General features: G+C 48.2%; 1 protein-coding gene across 1 annotated transcript; it reads right to left on the bottom strand.

Annotated features, from left to right (window-relative positions):
• Positions 1–3057: 3057 nt before the first annotated feature.
• On the bottom strand, positions 3058–12605 carry AKAP19 (A-kinase anchoring protein 19). The gene is made up of 4 exons (XM_086615925.1): positions 12545–12605; positions 7906–7979; positions 7219–7295; positions 3058–3642 (listed from the first exon to the last, which is right to left on the bottom strand). Exon 4 carries the CDS (start codon positions 3471–3473, stop codon positions 3210–3212), a length of 264 nt encoding a protein of 87 aa, XP_086472051.1. The 5' UTR covers positions 3474–3642; positions 7219–7295; positions 7906–7979; positions 12545–12605; the 3' UTR covers positions 3058–3209.
• Positions 12606–19279: the final 6674 nt, after the last annotated feature.

The following is a 19279-nucleotide window of genomic DNA, read 5'->3' as shown; positions in this document are numbered from 1 at the left end:
AAAATTAAGTCAAAGAATCAGTGGCAACTTAGCTGGAAAGCCACTATAAGTGGCTTTATAAGACTCTAGCGTAGTGTAATCTAATGATAAGTAAACAGATGTGATTTTATTCAGGTAAAGAAGCCTTTGGTTTTATAACCATTACGTATCAGTTTTGTGCCTATTAAAAAAAATACAGCAGAACTGTGGAGAGAGATCTCCTTGGATCTCTCACCAGACTGTAGTATTGAACAGATTTTATTTTTTTTTATTAAAGGTAAGTGCATTATTTACTAAGGACAGTGTCTTGTAACAGAGATTATTTTCCTAGTGAGAAGGTGTCTCCCAGTTGTTTGTAAGCTTGTGTGCTTTCCATTTGCTGTGCGCTTTCCCTGAAGTGCCGATGTCATAGAAAGCCTCATAAACCAGCTGGAATTGCGCTTCAGGCCATAGTGAAGCTGCCGCGATCTCCGAGCATTAACGAGGGAAGACGAGCTTTGTGGTTGCAGGTGAGTGGCCGTTCGGACATGACACGCAGGAGGCAATTCCGTCGCCACGGCGTTCCGGGTGCCTCAGCCCGCAGCGCAGCCATCCCAGGCAGCGAGCACTCCCAACGGCAGCTCCCTGCGGCGCATGGTTAACTATACCAGGGTAGCTTTCTCCTTTGGGGGAAGGTTTAATGTCTATCAGTACAGAGCTACTGGGCTATTTTACCTCATAATTCTGCCTGCTGCTGGACTCTGCGGTGGCAGCCTGCCAGCAGAGAAGCTGCTTTCAAAAGCACATCTGATACTCTGACTCCAGAAGAGCCTCCCTCGGATGCTAAGGCTACATCCCAAGAAAGGATCTGAGACACGGCAGCAGCAAGCGCTGCAGCACCTGACTCCCCACGGCTGGCACCCAGGTGTTGTGCACGGATCAAGGCAGATGCACCTCATCTGCACTCTCTGAAAGCCAGGGCAGATTTCTATCTGCCACACACCTACACCCACCCAGCTGGCAAATCATGTCTGTGGAGTTTCGGCTTTTTTTTTTTTTTTTTGATTACTGTCTTCAGCAGTGTCATTACCATTCTTAAACTAATGTTACAGAAAGATTGTTTGGTTTTTTTTTTTAATAAAGCTTCATTTTAGCTATACAAGAATAGGAATATTTTTTAATACTGTGGTTAAGGAATATCCAGTTAATAGGTACTGATCTGATCAGTGTTTTGGTTTTGCTTTTTAATTTACCCTAGATTATGGCATGGAGTTCTTTTAGCTAGAGCAAAAGTAAGGTATGATCTCATGTTTTACAGGCTTTAGAGCTTCAAGGAACATCACTGTTAGCAGTAGAACTTAAATGGGCTGTAATACCTTAGTCCCACTTTACATATGGCTTCAAAGACAACTGCATTACTTGAAAGAAGAAATTCACAACATAAGCAGATTTTGTTCCCTTTTCTAGCAAAAGCCCGGGCAGTGTCTTACCAGCCAGGTCTAGTCTGGTGGGTGTGAATTAAGGGCAGTCTTGTGCTGTGTTACAAAGAAGCTTTTTTCACAGTTTACTCTTGATAGAACCACTTCCCTACATACGTGAATTTCAAATAACTAAGTTTGTGTCCAAGTCTGCAGAACAGCTCAATTCATAAACTCTTACCTCTGAGAAATAAGCTAAAAATAACAATTGACATGGTCTTCTTTCTGCTTGCTTGCCATTGCTTGAGAAATCATGCTTTGTGTCATCTACTAGAACTGCGTGTACCTTGTAAAAACAGGAACAGTTTTTGCCAGTGTGAAAAGCATTTTTCTATAAAATGAAAACATAAACCGGAAAGCACTTTGATTTAGGGAAAAACCCCTACGTCTTTTAAACTGGCCATTACAGAAAAAGGGACAAGGCATTCACTTTGCATAAAATGTCGGCAAAATTGTAGTTTTAAGATGACCGTGATTAATTCATCCCTTTCTTGGTATCTCAAATGCCGGCCATGAGTACCGCAGGCCAGGCTGCGAGTCCTGGAGCAGCAGGGTGCAGCGCGTGGGTGGGAGCGAGATAAGGCGGGTGAAGAGCGCGGCCCTTTAGCTCAGGGCCTAAGGCTGACTCGCCAGCTCAGCGCGCTGCTCGGGCGCCGGGCTTCTGCAGCGCGGCTGCGCGTCGCAGCACACAGCTGCACCCACGGGTAAGCGGTCAACCCCAAGAAGCCGAAGGAAGGCCTACTGTCCCAGGGGCGTTACGTTACAGTGAAGTTTTAGTGTAATGCAGCCGTGGTCCCCATGAAACATAGTCCTAAAACATTGTTCCACCTTTGATGGTTCATTTCACTAGTTAGTGTCAGTAGTTTTTGCACGCTTATCTGGGTTACAGTAAAAAACCAAAACAACCTCCTCCCCCCACCACCCCCAAACACCACCCTAACACAAGAAAACCCCAATGAACCCCCAAATCAAAAAAAACAAACAGCTTTGATCTGAACACAGTGATCAGATGTCCTTAAAATATCTTACAGCAGGATGTTAGAGAATAGCCTTCATGCGTTTACGGAAGCCAGAGCATCTGGTCATAATGCACTGTTTATCAATATTGTAACGTTTCTCACTGGTTCACTTCAGAATGGGAGTCAAATGGCATCATAATCTGTTCGGTTCCCTGAATACTGCTTAGTTTTATGAAATGCCTCTCATCACCTCCATTATTTTGTGGTTTACAGATTTAGTCAGGTCAAAGAATCAAAGTAACATTTATGACAGCAGTTATCTTTGCTACATGGAGACCTCGGTTTCACTTGAGCAAAACGCAGACAAATTTACCAAGCAGAGGGAGTTCTTCTCTTTTCACCTACAAACAAGCCACGGATTTTTTATGCAGTACAGGAAAATAATCCACGCTTTGTTGTTAAGCATCTTTGAGGCCTCTGTGGCAGTGCTTGTCCAGTTGCAGGGCAGCCACATTCTTCTCCCCCTTTTTTAACACTAATTTCCGATCACATTCAACACATACAAAGACAGAACATACTCAACACACGGCCGATAACAAATGACACTTGATTAAGAGATTCTACTGTAATCCAATTAGTTTCTTAGCAATATAGATGAAAAGGCAAATTTTTTCAGCCTCTCCTTGCAAACACATTCATATAGTGGCATCGCACTCAAATTGCGGCTGATTTTACTTTATTTGCACTAGTGCCAAACACAAACTGCTGAACAGACGGGACACTCACTGTGAAAACAGTCTGTGCCGGCCAGGGCTCAGGGCACATCGCTTTCAATAAAAGGGATGTCGCTATATTTGCTTTCAGTCACTGCCCACTGCTTCACCGCCTGATCAAGAATCTCACGGGAGAGACGGTGTGCGTAGTCTAGCACTATAGTGCTAGATGGACTTTTCTCATCCACCTTCGCTGCTATCAGTGCTGATTTCTCCCCAGTGCATCCTTCATTACCTTCCCTGATCCTTTCATCCTGGATGGCACTTGAACCTGGGAAGGCATCCTTGGATTTGATGCATCCCATGGTACGTTTGAAAACGCAGCTCCAAAATTCAGTTCAACATGTTTCGATAACCTGGAAATGGTTTCCTTGGTTGATGCACAGTGTTGGTGTTGCTGCCTCTTGCCAGTGGTTCCAGTTATTTTCAAAGAATGGAACGTCTCCTTTTGTGCTGCTTTATGTCTGAAGAAATCTGTCAAAAGAGTGTTTGATATAAATGCAATAAATAGTTTACCATTCTCAGCGAGCTCAGAGGAAAGCTGAATTCACTACAGACCCTTGTAGAAGCAACTTTAATAAATCTCTGCATGGCACATGTGAAATGTTGTTATCAGTAACATCCATCTACTACAAGCAGGCAAAGCTTGACCTGAATTCAAGCTGCATTTGAATGCAATTCCCAGTACGTGATGTAAGCCATCTAGGAACATAAAGGTCTCAGAAAAAAAAAAAAAAAATCTGCTTCTTCCACACTGACAATGCAGTGCTCTCTTCCTGAATCTGTAAACAAATACTGTTGAACTCCAGTGACTGCTGCTGCCAAAGAAAATAAAAATAAACCCTCAAAACACCCCACAGTAGGACCACACAACCATCACCTTACAAGGGCCTTGTGTCGTGGCTGTCGTGCACCCTTTGGGCAGGAGCGACGTTCTGCTGTTGCTCAGGGAGGATCGAGCGCGTGGTCACGAGAAGGTACTCACAAGAAACGAGAGCTGCTTTTCCTATTTCCCATGGATAGGTGAGGGACAACAGCAGTGGGCTGCTGAGTTCAAGGCAGCCCTGACAGAGCTAGAGCACTGTTCTTACTAAAGCAGGACAACTCTAGATCTAGAGAAGGGAGTGAGGAACGAAACACCTGACAGGGTCCTCTTGTCAAACTCAAGAATCACAATTGGTCAGCCCCAAATTCTGGTGTGTGTTTTTTTTGTTTATGAGCCTACAAAGCTGCTTCTCAGGCTACTTTCTCTGTACAGGCAAAGCAGAATCTCACGATATGCCTGACTTTGCTTGGCATGAGCTTACCCGCTCCTCAGTTCATAGACTGCCAGCCAAAACAAAGACTGTGCTGCACAGAAACCAACTGTTCCCTACAGCCTCACCCAATGATGTCGTACCAAGGTCAGCCAAAGTTAAAGATTGTTTTGTAAATAGCCTTTGAAAACATAATCGTGGCAAAGATGTTAAGCCTTATTTATTTGCTTTATATACTGGGGGAAACAGGGACTCCAATCCAGTAACCCGATAGCAGGCAAATATTTGCAGAGGAAATCAATCCCATTTGCAGGCAAATGGTGCTTCACAGGTAGGACGGGACTTCCCCAGTCTAGCAGCTGACTCAGGAGAACCAGGTTCACAGTGACAAGCTTCTCTCCTCTTTCTCCTTGTTCATAAAAACATCACTGCCTGCTTAGAAAACAGTTTGTTAGGGCTGAAGTTCCAGCACTCAGAATGGTGGGTGGTGTTCCTGGCAGACAGTGATACCTACAGGGCTTCTGAAACCACAAAGTACGTATAAATGTTTTCGTACCTTTAGGTTTGTATCAGAACGTTTCAGCGTTTTAGAGAAATGTTTGTAAATCACTTTAATCAAATTCAGGAAGGTTTTTCTGTGTGTAATGACACGCTGCAGCGTGTGCCAGTGTATTTTAGAGTAGGCAGTGTAGTTAACGAACCTGGAACATAAACCCTGCTGCTAGCGTTGTAGTTTTACCCAGCACAGAGGAAGGCTAAGTCATCAGTGAGGGTTTTATTGTAATAACTTGTTATTAAACGAGCAAAAGGAAGGATTCCCTCCACTGCACAAGAAACCACATTTATGCCTATGGAGGTTTATAAAAAACCCATGAGCTTTATACCCATGTCCATCGACTGCATACAGTGATGAAACTTAAAACGCTTACACAACATGCTTACAGACCAGAGATGTCTGAAAGCAATTCAGACACCTGAATAATTCAAAACTTTTTAATAGTAATATCTTGTGCATGTCTAATTTCAATATTTACCATTAATAAAACATTAATAAAAATAATTTCTCCTTGCTCTTCTAGACAAACAAGTAGCTCGAAGTATCTAATATGGCAAAGAATCACTAACAGCATCTATAACCCAGCATTGCAGATACCTGAAAGCCACAGTCTTTATGCAGCTCAGGTAATACAGAAGCTTCTCTGGGATCTAGACAGATGTGCTGTCTAATTCCTTCTCAGTACACTACTGGTAACAATTAGGAGTTTTAGATGAGATATCGTGTCCTCCTCAGGCTTAGCCAGAGCTGTAAAATACTGTAGATTTAAACCTCAGATTCCCCAACCACACAAATGCTCTATGCCACAGTTGATGTATCATGCTTCAGACTATTCAGACTTGGATTTTTTATCTAAGTTTGGAGCCATATTCTTTTGTATGTTATCCTTTTTTTTTTTTTTTTTTTTTTTGTGCTTTTTATAGCAGGTCTGTTAATGTTAGCCAGCTTCAGTTAGTATTTTATCATCCTTCTAAGACGTTTCCATCCTACAACTGGAGATTTCCTTTCCTTTTCTGTTAGGGAACACCAGCAGATGAGTTAGTGTCTAGCAGAAAGAAGGAGGGAATGTGAGTAGAGGGAGGACAAACGTCTCCTAAAGCAGGTAGGGAGAAATTCCCTAGGTCAGCATCTTCCTCTGCAGGATTTACCTCTGTTCGCACCTTCCCACCTCTGCCTTTTCATTTGGGCTGAATGAAACATTAGTGTGACTGTCCTACACAGAGAAAGGGGCGGGCTCTAAAACTTCTAGATCACAAGGCATGCAAGACAATTAAATTGATCCAAATTGATTACTAGTTGAGCTTAAAAGCAAAGTTATCGACCCTAGTTTAAATTCTTGACTGTTGCTCATTTCATTATTTATAGAGCGCTGTACTTTCCAAGTCACTGCAGTAAGTTTTATAGTTTGCTCGTTCTACTTGAGTTAATAATTGTTGGCACATAAACGATCGCAAATGAAGCTGCCCTCCATCTTCTGACTGCTTGCTTGTTTTTCTGACGACCACTGCTTGCACATACATGCTGAAGCGCTGTTTAAATCCTCTCCACCTAACTCATCTCCAGAGCACTAAGTTCTGACAGGGGCTGTAGCATCTCCAGCTTTCCTCGCAACGCCCACATCCTGACGGGGGAAAAAAAGCAGCTCGTTTCACTCCCAGCACGAAGTTTCATTCAGTAACTGCACAAGGCAAAATTGTCTGATAGGAGCCCGTTTCCTTCAACATCCCAGCTCTGATCTGTTGCCAGCTGTGTCTCAGAAACCACCAAGTAGATGGCTCAGGGCTCGGGCCAAAGCCTCGGCAGATGCAGTTCCTCACGTGACAAGCTGCTGTGCTCCACTGGAGGCAGAGGTTAGGGAACTGCGACCTGCTGTCGTGCTGTCAGCCAGGAGTCACAGCAGCACCATCACGAACCTCAACAGATCTTCTCCTTTTAAAGTAAGTGAAATGTTGGTTTAATTCATCTGAAAAAACACAAGTTCCTAGCTGTGCTCAGTTTCAGTGGACATATAGTCGATACGCTTTTAAATACCTCATTTCACTTCAACAGAATGCTGTGTATTATTTTAATAACAGTCCTGAAAACAATCGATTCCCTTCAATATCCATGGAATTGGAAGTTCCCGAGGACAACTTCAGATGTTGTTTCTCCTATTATGCTATTTACTACACATGTGCCCTGTGGTAATACAAGGAGAGAGAAAATATCGAGGGAGCCGTATCACATAGGTGAACTCACCTTGCATGAGAGGGCTAAGCAGTCTCTTTGCCAGCCTGGCTAAGTGTTTCCTGCCGAGGTAAGTTCATTTTTAACTCCTGAAGGAAAAAAAACAATGGTAAAAGGATGCCTGCAATTCACTGTTATACAATATAAAATACAGGAAAAAAGCATTAACAGCATAACTTCAGTTTTATTTACATAAATAAGACTTTTTAAGGTATTAAAATCATCAATAAGAAATAATTACAAAAGGGTAACTGTGAGCTATCCAAAAATAAGAGGTTTGCCTGCCTCTCTGGAATGCATCTTCATATGATGAAGAGAGGCATAAGAGCAAGAGTTTTGCTGTTATGCAACATCTCTAGCTATCACAGGCAAGGAAGTTCCTGCAATCATTAAAACGGTTTCCATCCATAAGACCTTCCAAAAAATCTCCTTGAAGTTCAATGCTGTACTGCAAGGAATCGCTTCCTATAACGTTCTCTGTTATAGCAGTCACAGGATTGAAAAGAAGTCGTGCTTTTCCAAATAGCTTAGTGGAGCTTTGCCCAACTGAACACAGCGAGTAATTTCGGCGATGAGAGCCAGGCTCCTCGCTTTCCAAACTTTTAAGTTCAAATGTGACTCGTTGTTACCCTCCTCCAGCCAGGGAGGCTTTCGTTTTTTTACTCGGTATCCACAAGAGAAGCTCAGCACGCTGCTTACCAAAACCACGTCTGCTTTTAACAAGTTGTCCCACCTGTCCCCAGTACAGCCCAGACAGCTTCACGACTGCGACTCTGCAAAGGGAACCAATACACAAAACGTAGCGCTCGTGAAGACGTGAAAGTTACGCGTTATCGCAAAGCGAGATGAATCCGTAGTGCTGGCCTTGCAGAATGCTGTTGGCCCGTTCACCCGCAGTGTTTGACTCTGACAAGGGCAAAATGATGACACAGCACATAAGAAACTGGATTGAATGGCAGGCTGCAACACTTAATATACAGCACCTAATCCCGGGCATACAGCGGGGCCACTGTTTGGGCCAGTGGCTCCTGCACTATACGCAGGATGCCAACTTCCTTCCACAGCAAGTCCAGTTAAGGACGACTTCAGCAAGGATATAGGAAGGGTGACACCTCGGCATCTGGAGCGCCCCATCTTTTGCCTAAGCTTAAAAGTTCTCTCCTATTTTCCCTTCTCCCTCTCAGAGCTTCTGCTGAGACCTGGACTTTTATCATGCAAGTGCATAGGGAGAACAGGCAGGTAAGCCTAGTGCTGTTATTAACCTGGAAACAATAAATGTTACTCTTTGCAGCAAAGATACTGAAACTCAAGGCGAGCGACCCAACTGACGTACCAGCAGAGGTAAACCAAACAGCATTTAGGCACCCAGACCTCTGAACTGCACCTAACAGCATTAAATACTTATGTCCTCTGTGTAATAATGAAGAGAAGCAGAAACCCAGAATATCCTATGTCTCCCTTTCCTCTCCCCAACAAGGTGGGATGTCATTCAGGAGGATCCATGATATTATGCCTTTGCATATTCTGCAGCTTTGAACGGAGCAGTGGCACATAAATGGTTGAGGGATGAATCATTCGCTTAGTGCATCGCCTCGCGTCGCCTCCACCGCTGCAGGACTCGGAGGCTCCCCGTGCAGAGCAGCCCCATGCAGGCAGGGGCTCCCAAAGCAGTCCAATCCACCAGATCTAATTTCTGCCTTTCCTTAACATCCGGTTTTCTGCAAATCCTACAGAGCAGATACACTGCAGTAGTATTTATTATAAAGACTCCTTCTAATCACAGGAAAAGGAAAGCTTAAAAAGGCTAGAGTTATTTTAAGACAAGCAGGATTCCCAAGATCCAGCTACCTCGGGCAATCACTGAAACACCTAAATACCCCGAAAAAACTCAGGCAACGAAGAGCTGAAAGGGAGCCCTCGTTGCTCACAGGGCCGTCCTCTCCCTTCCGTGTCACCTACTGCCAACAAGAGATAAGAGCTACAGGTTGGAAAGGGCTGGATGCAGGAACCGCAAACAACTGCTGTGCAGGATTAGCACGCAAGTGAAAGTCTCCTGGTTATCTGTCTCGGGCTATGTGCTGGAATTTAAAAGGCTGGGATTTTTTCCCCTGCAATGGCCAGAACTGATAAAACTTTTGCAGGCTTCTAGGCCAGTTTGTAAGCGAATGGGGAAACAGCACACTCACTTTTCAGAACCGAGCATGACCTCCAGCTTACTTTAAAAGGCTTTTCAGTAAGAGGCCAGTTGATGAGGCAAGCAGAGGCAAAGTACAGCAAGGAACCTTTAGGTGAAAACACCTATAGTTCAGAGGACAGCAACGCCAGTAGGTGCAGTCCTCAGCACACACAAGGTTAGTTTTCATCCAGGAAAAAAACTCTTGTTAAAAGTAAAGAACAGTGTGTGCTCAGTAGCTGTCTGATTTCATGAAAGCAAAGCTGCACCCAGCCAGCCTGTCCTGAAATCCTCAGTTTATTTACCAGAATTGCATGCAGCTCGGAGAGCGGCCCGAAGGGAAGAGCATGTTGAAAACTTCTTAGGGCTTCTGCTCTCGTTTTAACTTAGCTGCTTGTCCAAGCAACTGTATGTACTACTATTTTCTCCAAATTGGGACCGAAATATGTACCATGTATGAACTCTGTTTGATTTTTCACTGTCTGGGTAGGTTTTTCCCCAGTGCCTCAGAATACAGGTAAGCAGACGTTTATCAGTACAGGCTCTCTGCCAGACCACGGACAAGGGAGAACATCATCTTAACCTACCCTCATACAAACAAGAGCGGGACACCTACTGTTGATGAAAGCCTGTTTTCTAGATGAGGAAGAGTGGACCAACAGATTTCCTTCAACAAGCAAGGCCTTAGAGTGAGGGTGTAGAAGAAAGGGCATGAAGAAAATGTAGAGCTTCTCAGAGACTCCATCTGCAGGAAGTTTAGCCAGGATTTAAGCAACCCAACTACAGAAATTACAGAGGAATGTCTTGATTCAAAGAAAGGAAAAGCTAATGGTCACAGATGAGATCTGAAACTCTCTAAGAACCCAAATTCAAAATAATTCTCAAAACTGGTGAGTGAACAGAAACAAAATATAAGAAATGTATATGAAGTTCTTGACGTAGACGTACAGCTGATTCCTTGCCCTGCAAGGAATATGAACCCCCAAGATACGGGTTCAACACATTTCAGCAAAGCACACAGTTCTTGCAATTATCAGCCCACCCCCCCAATATGCTTATTGATTTAGCTGCAAATCTATAGCCTGAAGGAAACCCCCACAAACATTTCCCCCCAAGCAGGGGCAAATGCAAGGGGGTACCACCAAAGGGTGCCGGAGACATTGGCCAACTCCCACACCGAGATTAGACTGCTCTAAAGCAGTCCTGGGTCCAAAGGAAGCAGTCTGCTGATTTATTACAATGCCATGACACTGTTTTGAATGAACTAGAGCAGAAACTGCTATTTTCCTGTATATACCACAAAATTTCCATCCCAACAAGTCAATCGTGGAGTCACAGCCTACCTATTAACAGCCCTCCTCCAGGAACATGTTAAACTATCAAGCTACTTCGACTCGTGCTGAAGCTCAGGATCTAGCCTTGTTTAGAAAGTGTATAACCGTCCTCCACAGGTGCCAGCCAAAGATAAGACTGCTGCAGACGACGAACGGGGATGCACAAATCTTCACAGGCAAGAAAGCCCCTCCTTCCTCTGTCCCTGGCTGCTGCCCAGCCTGGGGATCCTGCCAGCGGGAACTGATGAGGAGCAGCAGGTAAAACAGTGGATCAGTATCTCAGGCTGACAGGGTCGTGTTTTATTGTAGTATCTGTCACAAGATTCAACTGCAGCCATATGGAGCTGCAGATCCTAAGGTATGAATGAGGTACGTTGGTTTGCTTCGCGACGCCCTTACGAAGGCGAAGGCCCCGCTGGGTTCACGCAAGTGAAAGTCAGAAGGAAGGAGATCGCCAGGATTTGCCCAAGATTAACTAGAGAAGAGTACGAGAAAAGCAGTGCGCAACCTCATTCCGTTCTTTAATCTCCCTATACAGAAGCCAATTGTAAAACCAGGAATCAGAATTAGGAACGCAACAGAAGACCCATTTTTCCACATCTCGCACAGGAACGCGCAGGAAAACACAGCCCCACGTTTTAAAACCACAGCCGCCTTACTGATGGGCAGAAATCAGCCGAGGAGTAGGAGAACAAAGTCAAGAGTTAACGACCAGATGCTCCAGCTGTATGAAAGCTGCCCAGAATTGCAATAAAGAACCGCATCAGCCTTAAAAATCCCTCTGTCTCCCGGCTCTCCCCCAGTGTTTGTTCTCTTGAAATTCACCACTTCTAACGTGCCAGCTTCTAGCGGAGGTGCCACCTTCGCGCCCAAGAAGCGAAGCGGCCGGCAGCCAGGCGAGGCAGTTGTGCCCTGCGCAGGCTGCCAGCACCGCCAGCTCTGCCCCACAGGACCCTGCCCAAGGAACCACCTTGTCCTCGGAGACACGAGTGTCGTGAGGCTCAACCCGACCCCTCGTGCAACTTGTGTAAACCAAAGTGATGTTAAAGAAAGAATTTTCTCAGCAGAACGTAATGTTCAGAAGAAAACTAACTTGTATGTAACCGAAGGTTAAAAACACTGCTTTGTTAAGACTATAGCATAAATCCACGTATTTTTCCTTTTTTAAAAAAATGACTATATTTAGAAACCTAATTTGGACTCCTACTTCCTGAACTATGAGAAAGCATAAGCTGTTTCCAAATGTTTTATGATTTTTGCCATGGCTGCTACTAAATCTGTATTTTACAACGTGCTACATCAAGGTAACCTTCCCTGTACAGGTTTGTGCTGAAGCTTGGGAAAGGCCCTGGTGGCAGAGCAGGGACAGACAAGAAACCCCTGCACCACTCCGGCCCGAAAACACGGGGGGCGGTCTCGTGTCCTCCCTGCAGCAGGAGCACACCTCGCGGAGAAGCAGCCGCGCCGTTCACCTGCCTGCTCTGCATCACTTCTGACAGTGCTGCCTCTTCTCGGGTGGCCTCGGGGGTGCCCAAGCGGAGCGGCACCTCGGTTTCACGCAGTTTTGAGGACTTTGTTGCTAGCAACCTCAGTGCGAGTCCTGAAAAACCCCACCTCAAAGCCCAGCTCTTCTTCCTTCCCTCCACAGCGTAAGCTTACGATGCCAAAGGCCGGCCCTGCCCACGGCCACCGCTCGCCCCACGGGCCACCACGCGTTGTGACAGCTGCGAGGGGACGCAGCCCGTCCCTTCCACACCGCTGCACCTGGCTACCCCCATCCTCGTAGGACCTAAGCAAGGTGAGAAGCGAGCAAGAAACCTGTCTCACGTACCAGCACAGCGGGGGTGGCTTAAGTGTTGTAGCATGTTGTAGACGCGATCCCACCAGCACACCTGCGTCCATCGAGGGGCAGAAACTCTGGCAGCCGGTCAGGTTGGAGAGGGCTGCTCCTTCCTCCAAAGGCGCCTGCAGGATCAGGCCCTCGTCCCACCGACGCCGCGCCCTCCAGGTTCCTGTTGGCAAACGACAAAGACGCAAAACCACCATCAAAGCCCGCGGCGGCAACACTTTGGGGAACGACCCGCAGGCGCGCCCGGAGCAGCCGGCACCGCGGTGCTCCCGGCGGGCAGGGCCGGGCCGGGCCGAGCGCTCCCGGTAGGCAACGCCCCGCCCCGCCCCGCCCCGCCGGCGGCACCGACATCCCCTCCGCCGCCGGGGCTTCGCGACCGAGCGCCCGCCGCCGCGCCCCGCTCGGACCTCCCGGGCCCCCCGCCCAGCGCGGGAGCGCGCAGCCGGCGCGGCGGGGCCGCGCTCGCACAGGTAGCGCCCGGGGAGGGTCCGTCCCCCCGCCGCCACTCACGCCGCTCCGCCGGCCGCTCTCCGCCCTCGCCGCGGCACCGCCGGGGCGGCCGCGGGCTGCGGGCGGCGCTGGCGCTCCCGGGCGGGGCGGGCGGGGCGGGGCCGCCCCCCGCCGTGCCCTTCAGCGGCGCCGCGGCCCCGACCCGCCGCCCCGCCCGCCGCGCCGCCCCCGCCCGGCCCCCGCCGGCAGCGCGGGCCCGCGCGCCTCCGCGATTTAAAATTTTTTAAAAAAAAAAGCAGAAGGGGGAAAAAAAGAAAAATCACCCACCCAGGAAAATCGCCTCTCATTGGCTTCTCCTCCTTTTAAAGGAGGGGAGGCATTTCTAAAGGAGAGTCACCCTATAGAAGCTCATGGTTATCGAAATCACATGCGCGACTCGGCCCTGGGATAAAACACTGACGCGCCACCGAAAGGGGAAGGATCGAGCGCTCTGGAACATTGTTGCAGTGAAGACGATCGTGGGGAAGGCGAGGGGCGAGGCCTGGGGGATGCGTCTCCTCTTTTATCCTGCCAGACACGCATCAAATGGTGTTGAGTGACAGAAAAATATCAGTTATAGCAAAGCTTTTTTTAAAAATGCCCCATCGCAAAAGAAAGCTTCCTGAATGAAGGAGCTGAGAAAACTAAAATCATATTTTTCATTTTTTTTAAATGAAAGCAGTGCTAAAAATGAAAAATACTTCTTGACAGAGGCCATGAACAGAGATCTCGGGTAAAGCCGTCTTACTTCTTCCTGCCTCCTTAAAGTAAGTTAAAGCCTCCTTCCTTCCTTGTCAAAGCTATGACAAGATGCACAAACGCACACCTTGGGCATCACCTCTGCAAGGCCGCTGTGGAGCTCATGCCTGGCTGAGGCTGGAAAACTGTTCCTCAGGACTTCCAGTGGTCTCCTGGTCCTGGCTGTGACAGGCTCTGCACTTCAAGACACGAGGCTCATGCCGGGCCCTCGTTTCTCCTCCAGCAACCGTCTAAAAGCCAGGGGTGCTGCAGGGCTCGGCCTGCGCTCACGCCCCCCCGGGGAAGCAGCACTCGCTTTACTTGCCTGTCCTGACCTGTGGCTGAGTCCTCCTGTGCGCGTAGGCAAGGGGGTTATTGTCAAGTAGGTTTTTCTAATGCGTTCCCAGTTAGGCACTGGCTAGCCAAGGACGTTATCGCAACGTTATCAAAGCCAAAGAAAACACTACCATGGTAATATTAGTCAAGAAAAACACTGCTCTAAACGTAGCTGCTGGGTCACAGTTAGTCCATCGCACTGCTGTTACCGAGTGCCGGAAGGGCTGTGCCAGGCCGGGAGAGCCAGGGGCTACACAGGCACAGAAAAATACATGCCGCATCCCTCCGTGACTGGCAAAATCAAATCTGTCCTCGCCAGCCCAGAGCTGGGGGGCAGGGAGCGGGCAGCCACCCCTGTAGACCTCCCCAGACAAAATCCATCAGTCTCTGCAGAAGGATCACTGCCTACAGCCGCTGCGACCCTTTGGCAACAGCAGCAGACCCTTTGGTAACACTCGTTACTTGCAACGGTCCGTCACGAGCGTGAATTAAAAAATACACATTTGACTCATTACTGCCTTTGGGGCCCGGGGAAGGCATTTAGCTGACAAGTGCTGTGTGTGGGGTTTGTAGGTGAGGCCTTTGCTGCATCATTTCACCTAAGCACTAACGGGAACCACGCTGCCCTCGGAATCCGAAGGGAGTGTTTCTGATGCAAATCTCGGCCCTCCCCACCAGCCCCCCCGCCCCCAGCAGCAGTGGGGCAGGCTCGACCCTCCCCACCAGCACCCCCAGCAGCAGTGGGGCAGGCAACCTCCGTACCAACAGCGGCTCTCACATGCGATTTTTAAGCAATGTGTTCCCCTGCCAGCAGCAATCCCCTTGGGAGCTAAGCCCGTGCACGCAAGCACTCGCAGGAGCAGGTTTTAGGAGCTTGACCCAAAGCCTATTAAAGCTGGCGGCACTATATCCTTTGATTTCAAGGAGCTTTGACTCGGGACCCGCTGACCTGGGTAGAGTTCAGTCAGATGTTTTTAGTGCTGTTTTAGTTCACCTCTGAGTATGTGAAGGAGGAAAATCAAATGAGATCATAGCCCTGAGAATTAAAAGAGGGCAGAGTACCAGAAAGGCATGGTTGCTTTGCCTTAACACAGGGGTATTATTACAACAGTCATTTTTAACCTACATACAAACAGTTTTTAAGCATGAATATCTTTGTAGTGGTGTATGGCTACCACTCTCTTTTTCATTCCAGCCTGGTTTCTAACGCAAGGTTGCACTTTCAACGTCAGCTTTTAAGCGAGTGCAGTTCCCACTGAGCAGCTTTGAGGGGTGGGGCAGATATTTCACAGTCTCTCGTCCTCAGCATGGCACAGGCTGCAAGTAGAGCAGCAGCAGCGCCCGATTTGATCGCGTCGTTACATCCCAACAGGTAACAACCAGGCGGCACTTACGCACCGCTCGCCTCCCCGCGCCACGGCCCAACAACAACCCAGTTTGTCTAGTCTAGAGGGGCGGGGAACGGGAGTTAAGGAGAGGGAGATATGTGTAATGAGAATTTTGAGCTGGTATTTATTCCTGGGTGCCAAAACGTATTTCATATTTTGGAGTCTGCAAGACAGCTTATTATGTTTGGCTCAAGCAAAGCAGTCAGTCTCTTTAAATGCGGAGCATCCACTTGAAACGTCTGCCGCCAGGCACAGACGAAATATTTAGTTCGTAAAGCATTTCAGTGTGAAAGGCTGGGGCCAGACACAGGTGCTGTGATGCTGAAAACCACAATGCCCAAATCTGAGGTACCCCAGCCCCAGAACAGAGGCTGCAGAGGGAGTTGCCCAGGGAGTGGGGCCAGGGAGTCCCCAGGTTACCCTACCTCCTACCTGGGCACAGGAGCCCGTGCTGTGCCCTGACCCGTTTGGGAGGACACAGACATCAAAGCCTTTCCTGGGACTCAGTTTCCCCAGATCATGCTGCCTCTTGCACTTCTCTCCCCAACTTGAGTGGCTGAAAGCACTTTCCTGTAGGGGTTAGGAAGGCCTCTCTCCCTCCAGTATAAATTATTTGGAATGGAGTTTGATGTTTTTGTTTGTCGAAGCTGGAAGGCTTCAGGCAGCTCCAAGCAGACCAATGTTCTAATGCGAAGGCTTTAGGCTCTACTCTAAGGAAGACCCACACTCCTCCAAGGCTCAGGAGAAAATGCCTCGCCCTTAGGAGTAAACGCCCTGCCTTAAATAGTCAGGAGTCACATGGTTTGCTAGATGGGTCAAGGCTATTGGTCACTTGACCATCCACCTCCCAGAGTGATTGGCTGAATGCTACAGCACCTGTTTCAAGGTTCTTTCCCAGTGTAACGAGCTACAGGTGTTTCTTAGTTAGCCTGCATAGGGAAAGAACTTTCACAGGATGCTGCAGCAGCCAAAAGGTTTCTCCACATTTGTTGTCACAAGATCTTCTATTTATTTTATTAGCTATCTTTATTAGTTATTCACTTATGAGAGTTTTCCTATGGTATAGCCCAAACCCTCCAAGCGCTCGGGGCCTGCCCTGCTGCACGTGCACGTGTTCAGCCCAGCAGGGGATGACTGCTTGGGTGTCCCCAGAGCAACACAAGCGCTTTCCAATAATAAGGTGCATGCAGGATAAAGACGTTTGCAACAGGATGAAAACAGTACAAACCTGTCGTGGTTTTAGGCTGATCCAGCAACTAAAACTCACACAGTCTCTCCTTCTCCAGTAAAGTGGAGAAAAAAAAAAAATAATGAAGGGACTGAGGGTTGAGACAAGAACAGAGGGAGCACTCACCAACCATGGTCCTGGGCAAAACAGACTGGGCTTTCTTAAAGCAAAACAGTTTATTAATGGTTACATAAAAGGACAAAGGGAAACAAAACTGGTTACTTGAGAGGATAGAAAGAAACAAAGCCAGATCTCAAAACCGACACCTTCCCCCCCCTTTTCCTTTTTCTCCCGGCTCTACCTCCTCCCCCCAGCAGCACAGGGGGCAGGGACTGGGGGACTGCAGGTCAGTTCATTCCGTGCTGTTACTGCTGCTTCTTTCTGAAAGCAGGAGGAGTCCTTACACCCTTTTCCCCAGCTCCAGTGGATCCCCTACCCAGGAGGAAAAATCCACAAACTTCTCCAACGTGAGTCCAGCCCACAGGAAACAATCCTTCCCCACAGATTGCCCCAGTGTGGGCTTTACCACAGTCTCGGGTACTTAGGGAGTTGTAGCCACTCGCTCCAGCGTGGGTCATTACGCAGACTCCAGATGCCTCTCTACCTTGTCGTGCGTCCCAACACGACCATCCTCAGGCTCAGGCATCTTCCCTCCATGGGCTGCGAGTGGGTCTCTACTCCACCGAGGCTGTCCTGACTGCAGGGGGGCCGCCTGCCATCTCACCACCAGCTGCAGGGGAAACTCAGCTCCGGCACACCTCCTCCCGCTCCATCCTCACTGACCTGCTGTCGATGCAGCTGTTTCTCTCAGATCTCAGTCCTCTCCAGGTGAACTCAGCCCAGTGGGCACCCGGGAGTGGGGTGCCCCCGAGTTCCCCAGCTGGCTCCGCTGCCGCCATTCTCCGTGGGAGGCGCCGGCCCGACACAGGCAGCTGCCCGGCCGGGATCCAGGGAGCGGGGGCAGTGCCCTCCTCCCTTCTCTGCTCGCTCCTGGGCAAAGCACCTTTTCCGGTTCCTTTGTCCCGACTTAAATAGGGCAATTTGCAGAGGCGCCCTATTGGCTCAACCCCGAGGGGGATGGGAGTCTGATCTGGTGGCCAGAACCAAGTCTAACCCGGTTCCAAAACCAGGGAGGTCACACGGAGCAAAGCCCCTCTGCTGCCACCAGAACCACCCCCCCCTCCACATCAAACCATGACAAAACCAAACCATGGAAGTTACCGAACAGTGCTGGTATTGGCATTGCTGGAACGGTAACCAGCAGCCAGGCTAGATGATAGCTGTGCTAGAAGCTTCTGAAGAACTTAGGTCAGAACTTGCTAACCTACTACTTTTGGTGTAAAATTTGTCACTTACCAATCTCTGTACTGGAGGAATGGGACGTGGCAAATTTTGAAGGAGTTTCTCGGAGAGCAACAGAATAAATGACGTGGTTTCTCCCTCTGATACAATGTCACAGCTCCTGTCCATCCCTCTACCAGTCGCTACTCCATACACGTGAACCCTTTCCCCTCCACACCCTCAATTCCTCCTCTATTTCCCACAAAGCCACGATATCTTGCGCTCATTTCAGCACTACTCGTATTCTCTTCTGCTTGGCAATATCTCAGCTCCCTCCCATTTCGCCTGTGCTCAGTTTACAACCACCCCAGCTTTCCTCCGCATCTTCTGACCTGTGCAGGTGGGCAAACAGTAGCACGCGCTCTGGTTTTGACTAGGTGCTGCCCAGATGGCCAGTCCATCAGTCCTTCACACCGACAAACGCTGGGTCAGACTCCCCCTGCCTTTCTTTCAGAAAGCAGAGAAAAAAAAAGAAATCCTTTTCCCAAGCAGCGCTTAAGTTAATTTAAGATCTCATTGACACGGGATGTGGCACTCGAGAAGGGCTACAAAACTCCATGGAGGAGTACTGGACCTGTCCAAACCCAACCGCCAACTCAGTCCCTAGTCATCGGTTGCTGGCTGATCCGTTTCATGCTTGATCTGGTTCTGAATTCTTTTTTCTATTTTTTTTTTTTAACATACATGCTTACACCTGTACGAAAGAGGGTTTTGTCACGGCACATATTTCTAATTCAGCTGAAGAAGGGAAGATGTGACAGGTATTCTCTGCCCCAGGAGCCCCCCTCCCCGCGTGCGCATGGTCACGTGGCGACGTTACCAAATCTCTTTCTACGTGCAGTAACCCGCTAACTGTACGGGCTGTAAAACATTACGCAGTCTGAAAAGAATCAATATAGAGTCTGAAGAGCTGAAAAATCCAAAGTTTTCTCATCAGCTAAAATCTCCTAATAATCCAAAAGCTTTAAAGTTTTACCCGCCACGCTCTGACTGCCGTGCAATATGGTGCTTTGGTAGAGTTTCTAAATCAAAACCATGATGCAAAGAAGGTCTACTTCACTGCAACAACCAGCTTTGTGACTAAGGAACCACCTTTTAAATAACTGCTCTGTTTTCAAAAACACTGTTGATGGGAAAGATGTTCCTTTCCTCAGCTAGGGATTTTTCCTCTCTTTTTTTTACCTAATTCTTGTTTTA

The sequence above is a fragment of the Tauraco erythrolophus genome, chromosome 8, assembly GCF_009769465.1.
Source record: "Tauraco erythrolophus isolate bTauEry1 chromosome 8, bTauEry1.pri, whole genome shotgun sequence".
In the NCBI taxonomy this organism is placed as follows: domain Eukaryota; kingdom Metazoa; phylum Chordata; class Aves; order Musophagiformes; family Musophagidae; genus Tauraco; species Tauraco erythrolophus.
Note: the sequence above shows the minus strand (reverse complement) of the source record. Positions and strands in the feature narration are given on the sequence as shown.

What these genes read in the sequence shown, in the direction of transcription:
- AKAP19 (XM_086615925.1), bottom strand. Translation starts at nt 3,473, where the DNA reads ATGGGATGCATCAAATCCAAGGATGCCTTCCCAGGTTCAAGTGCCATC.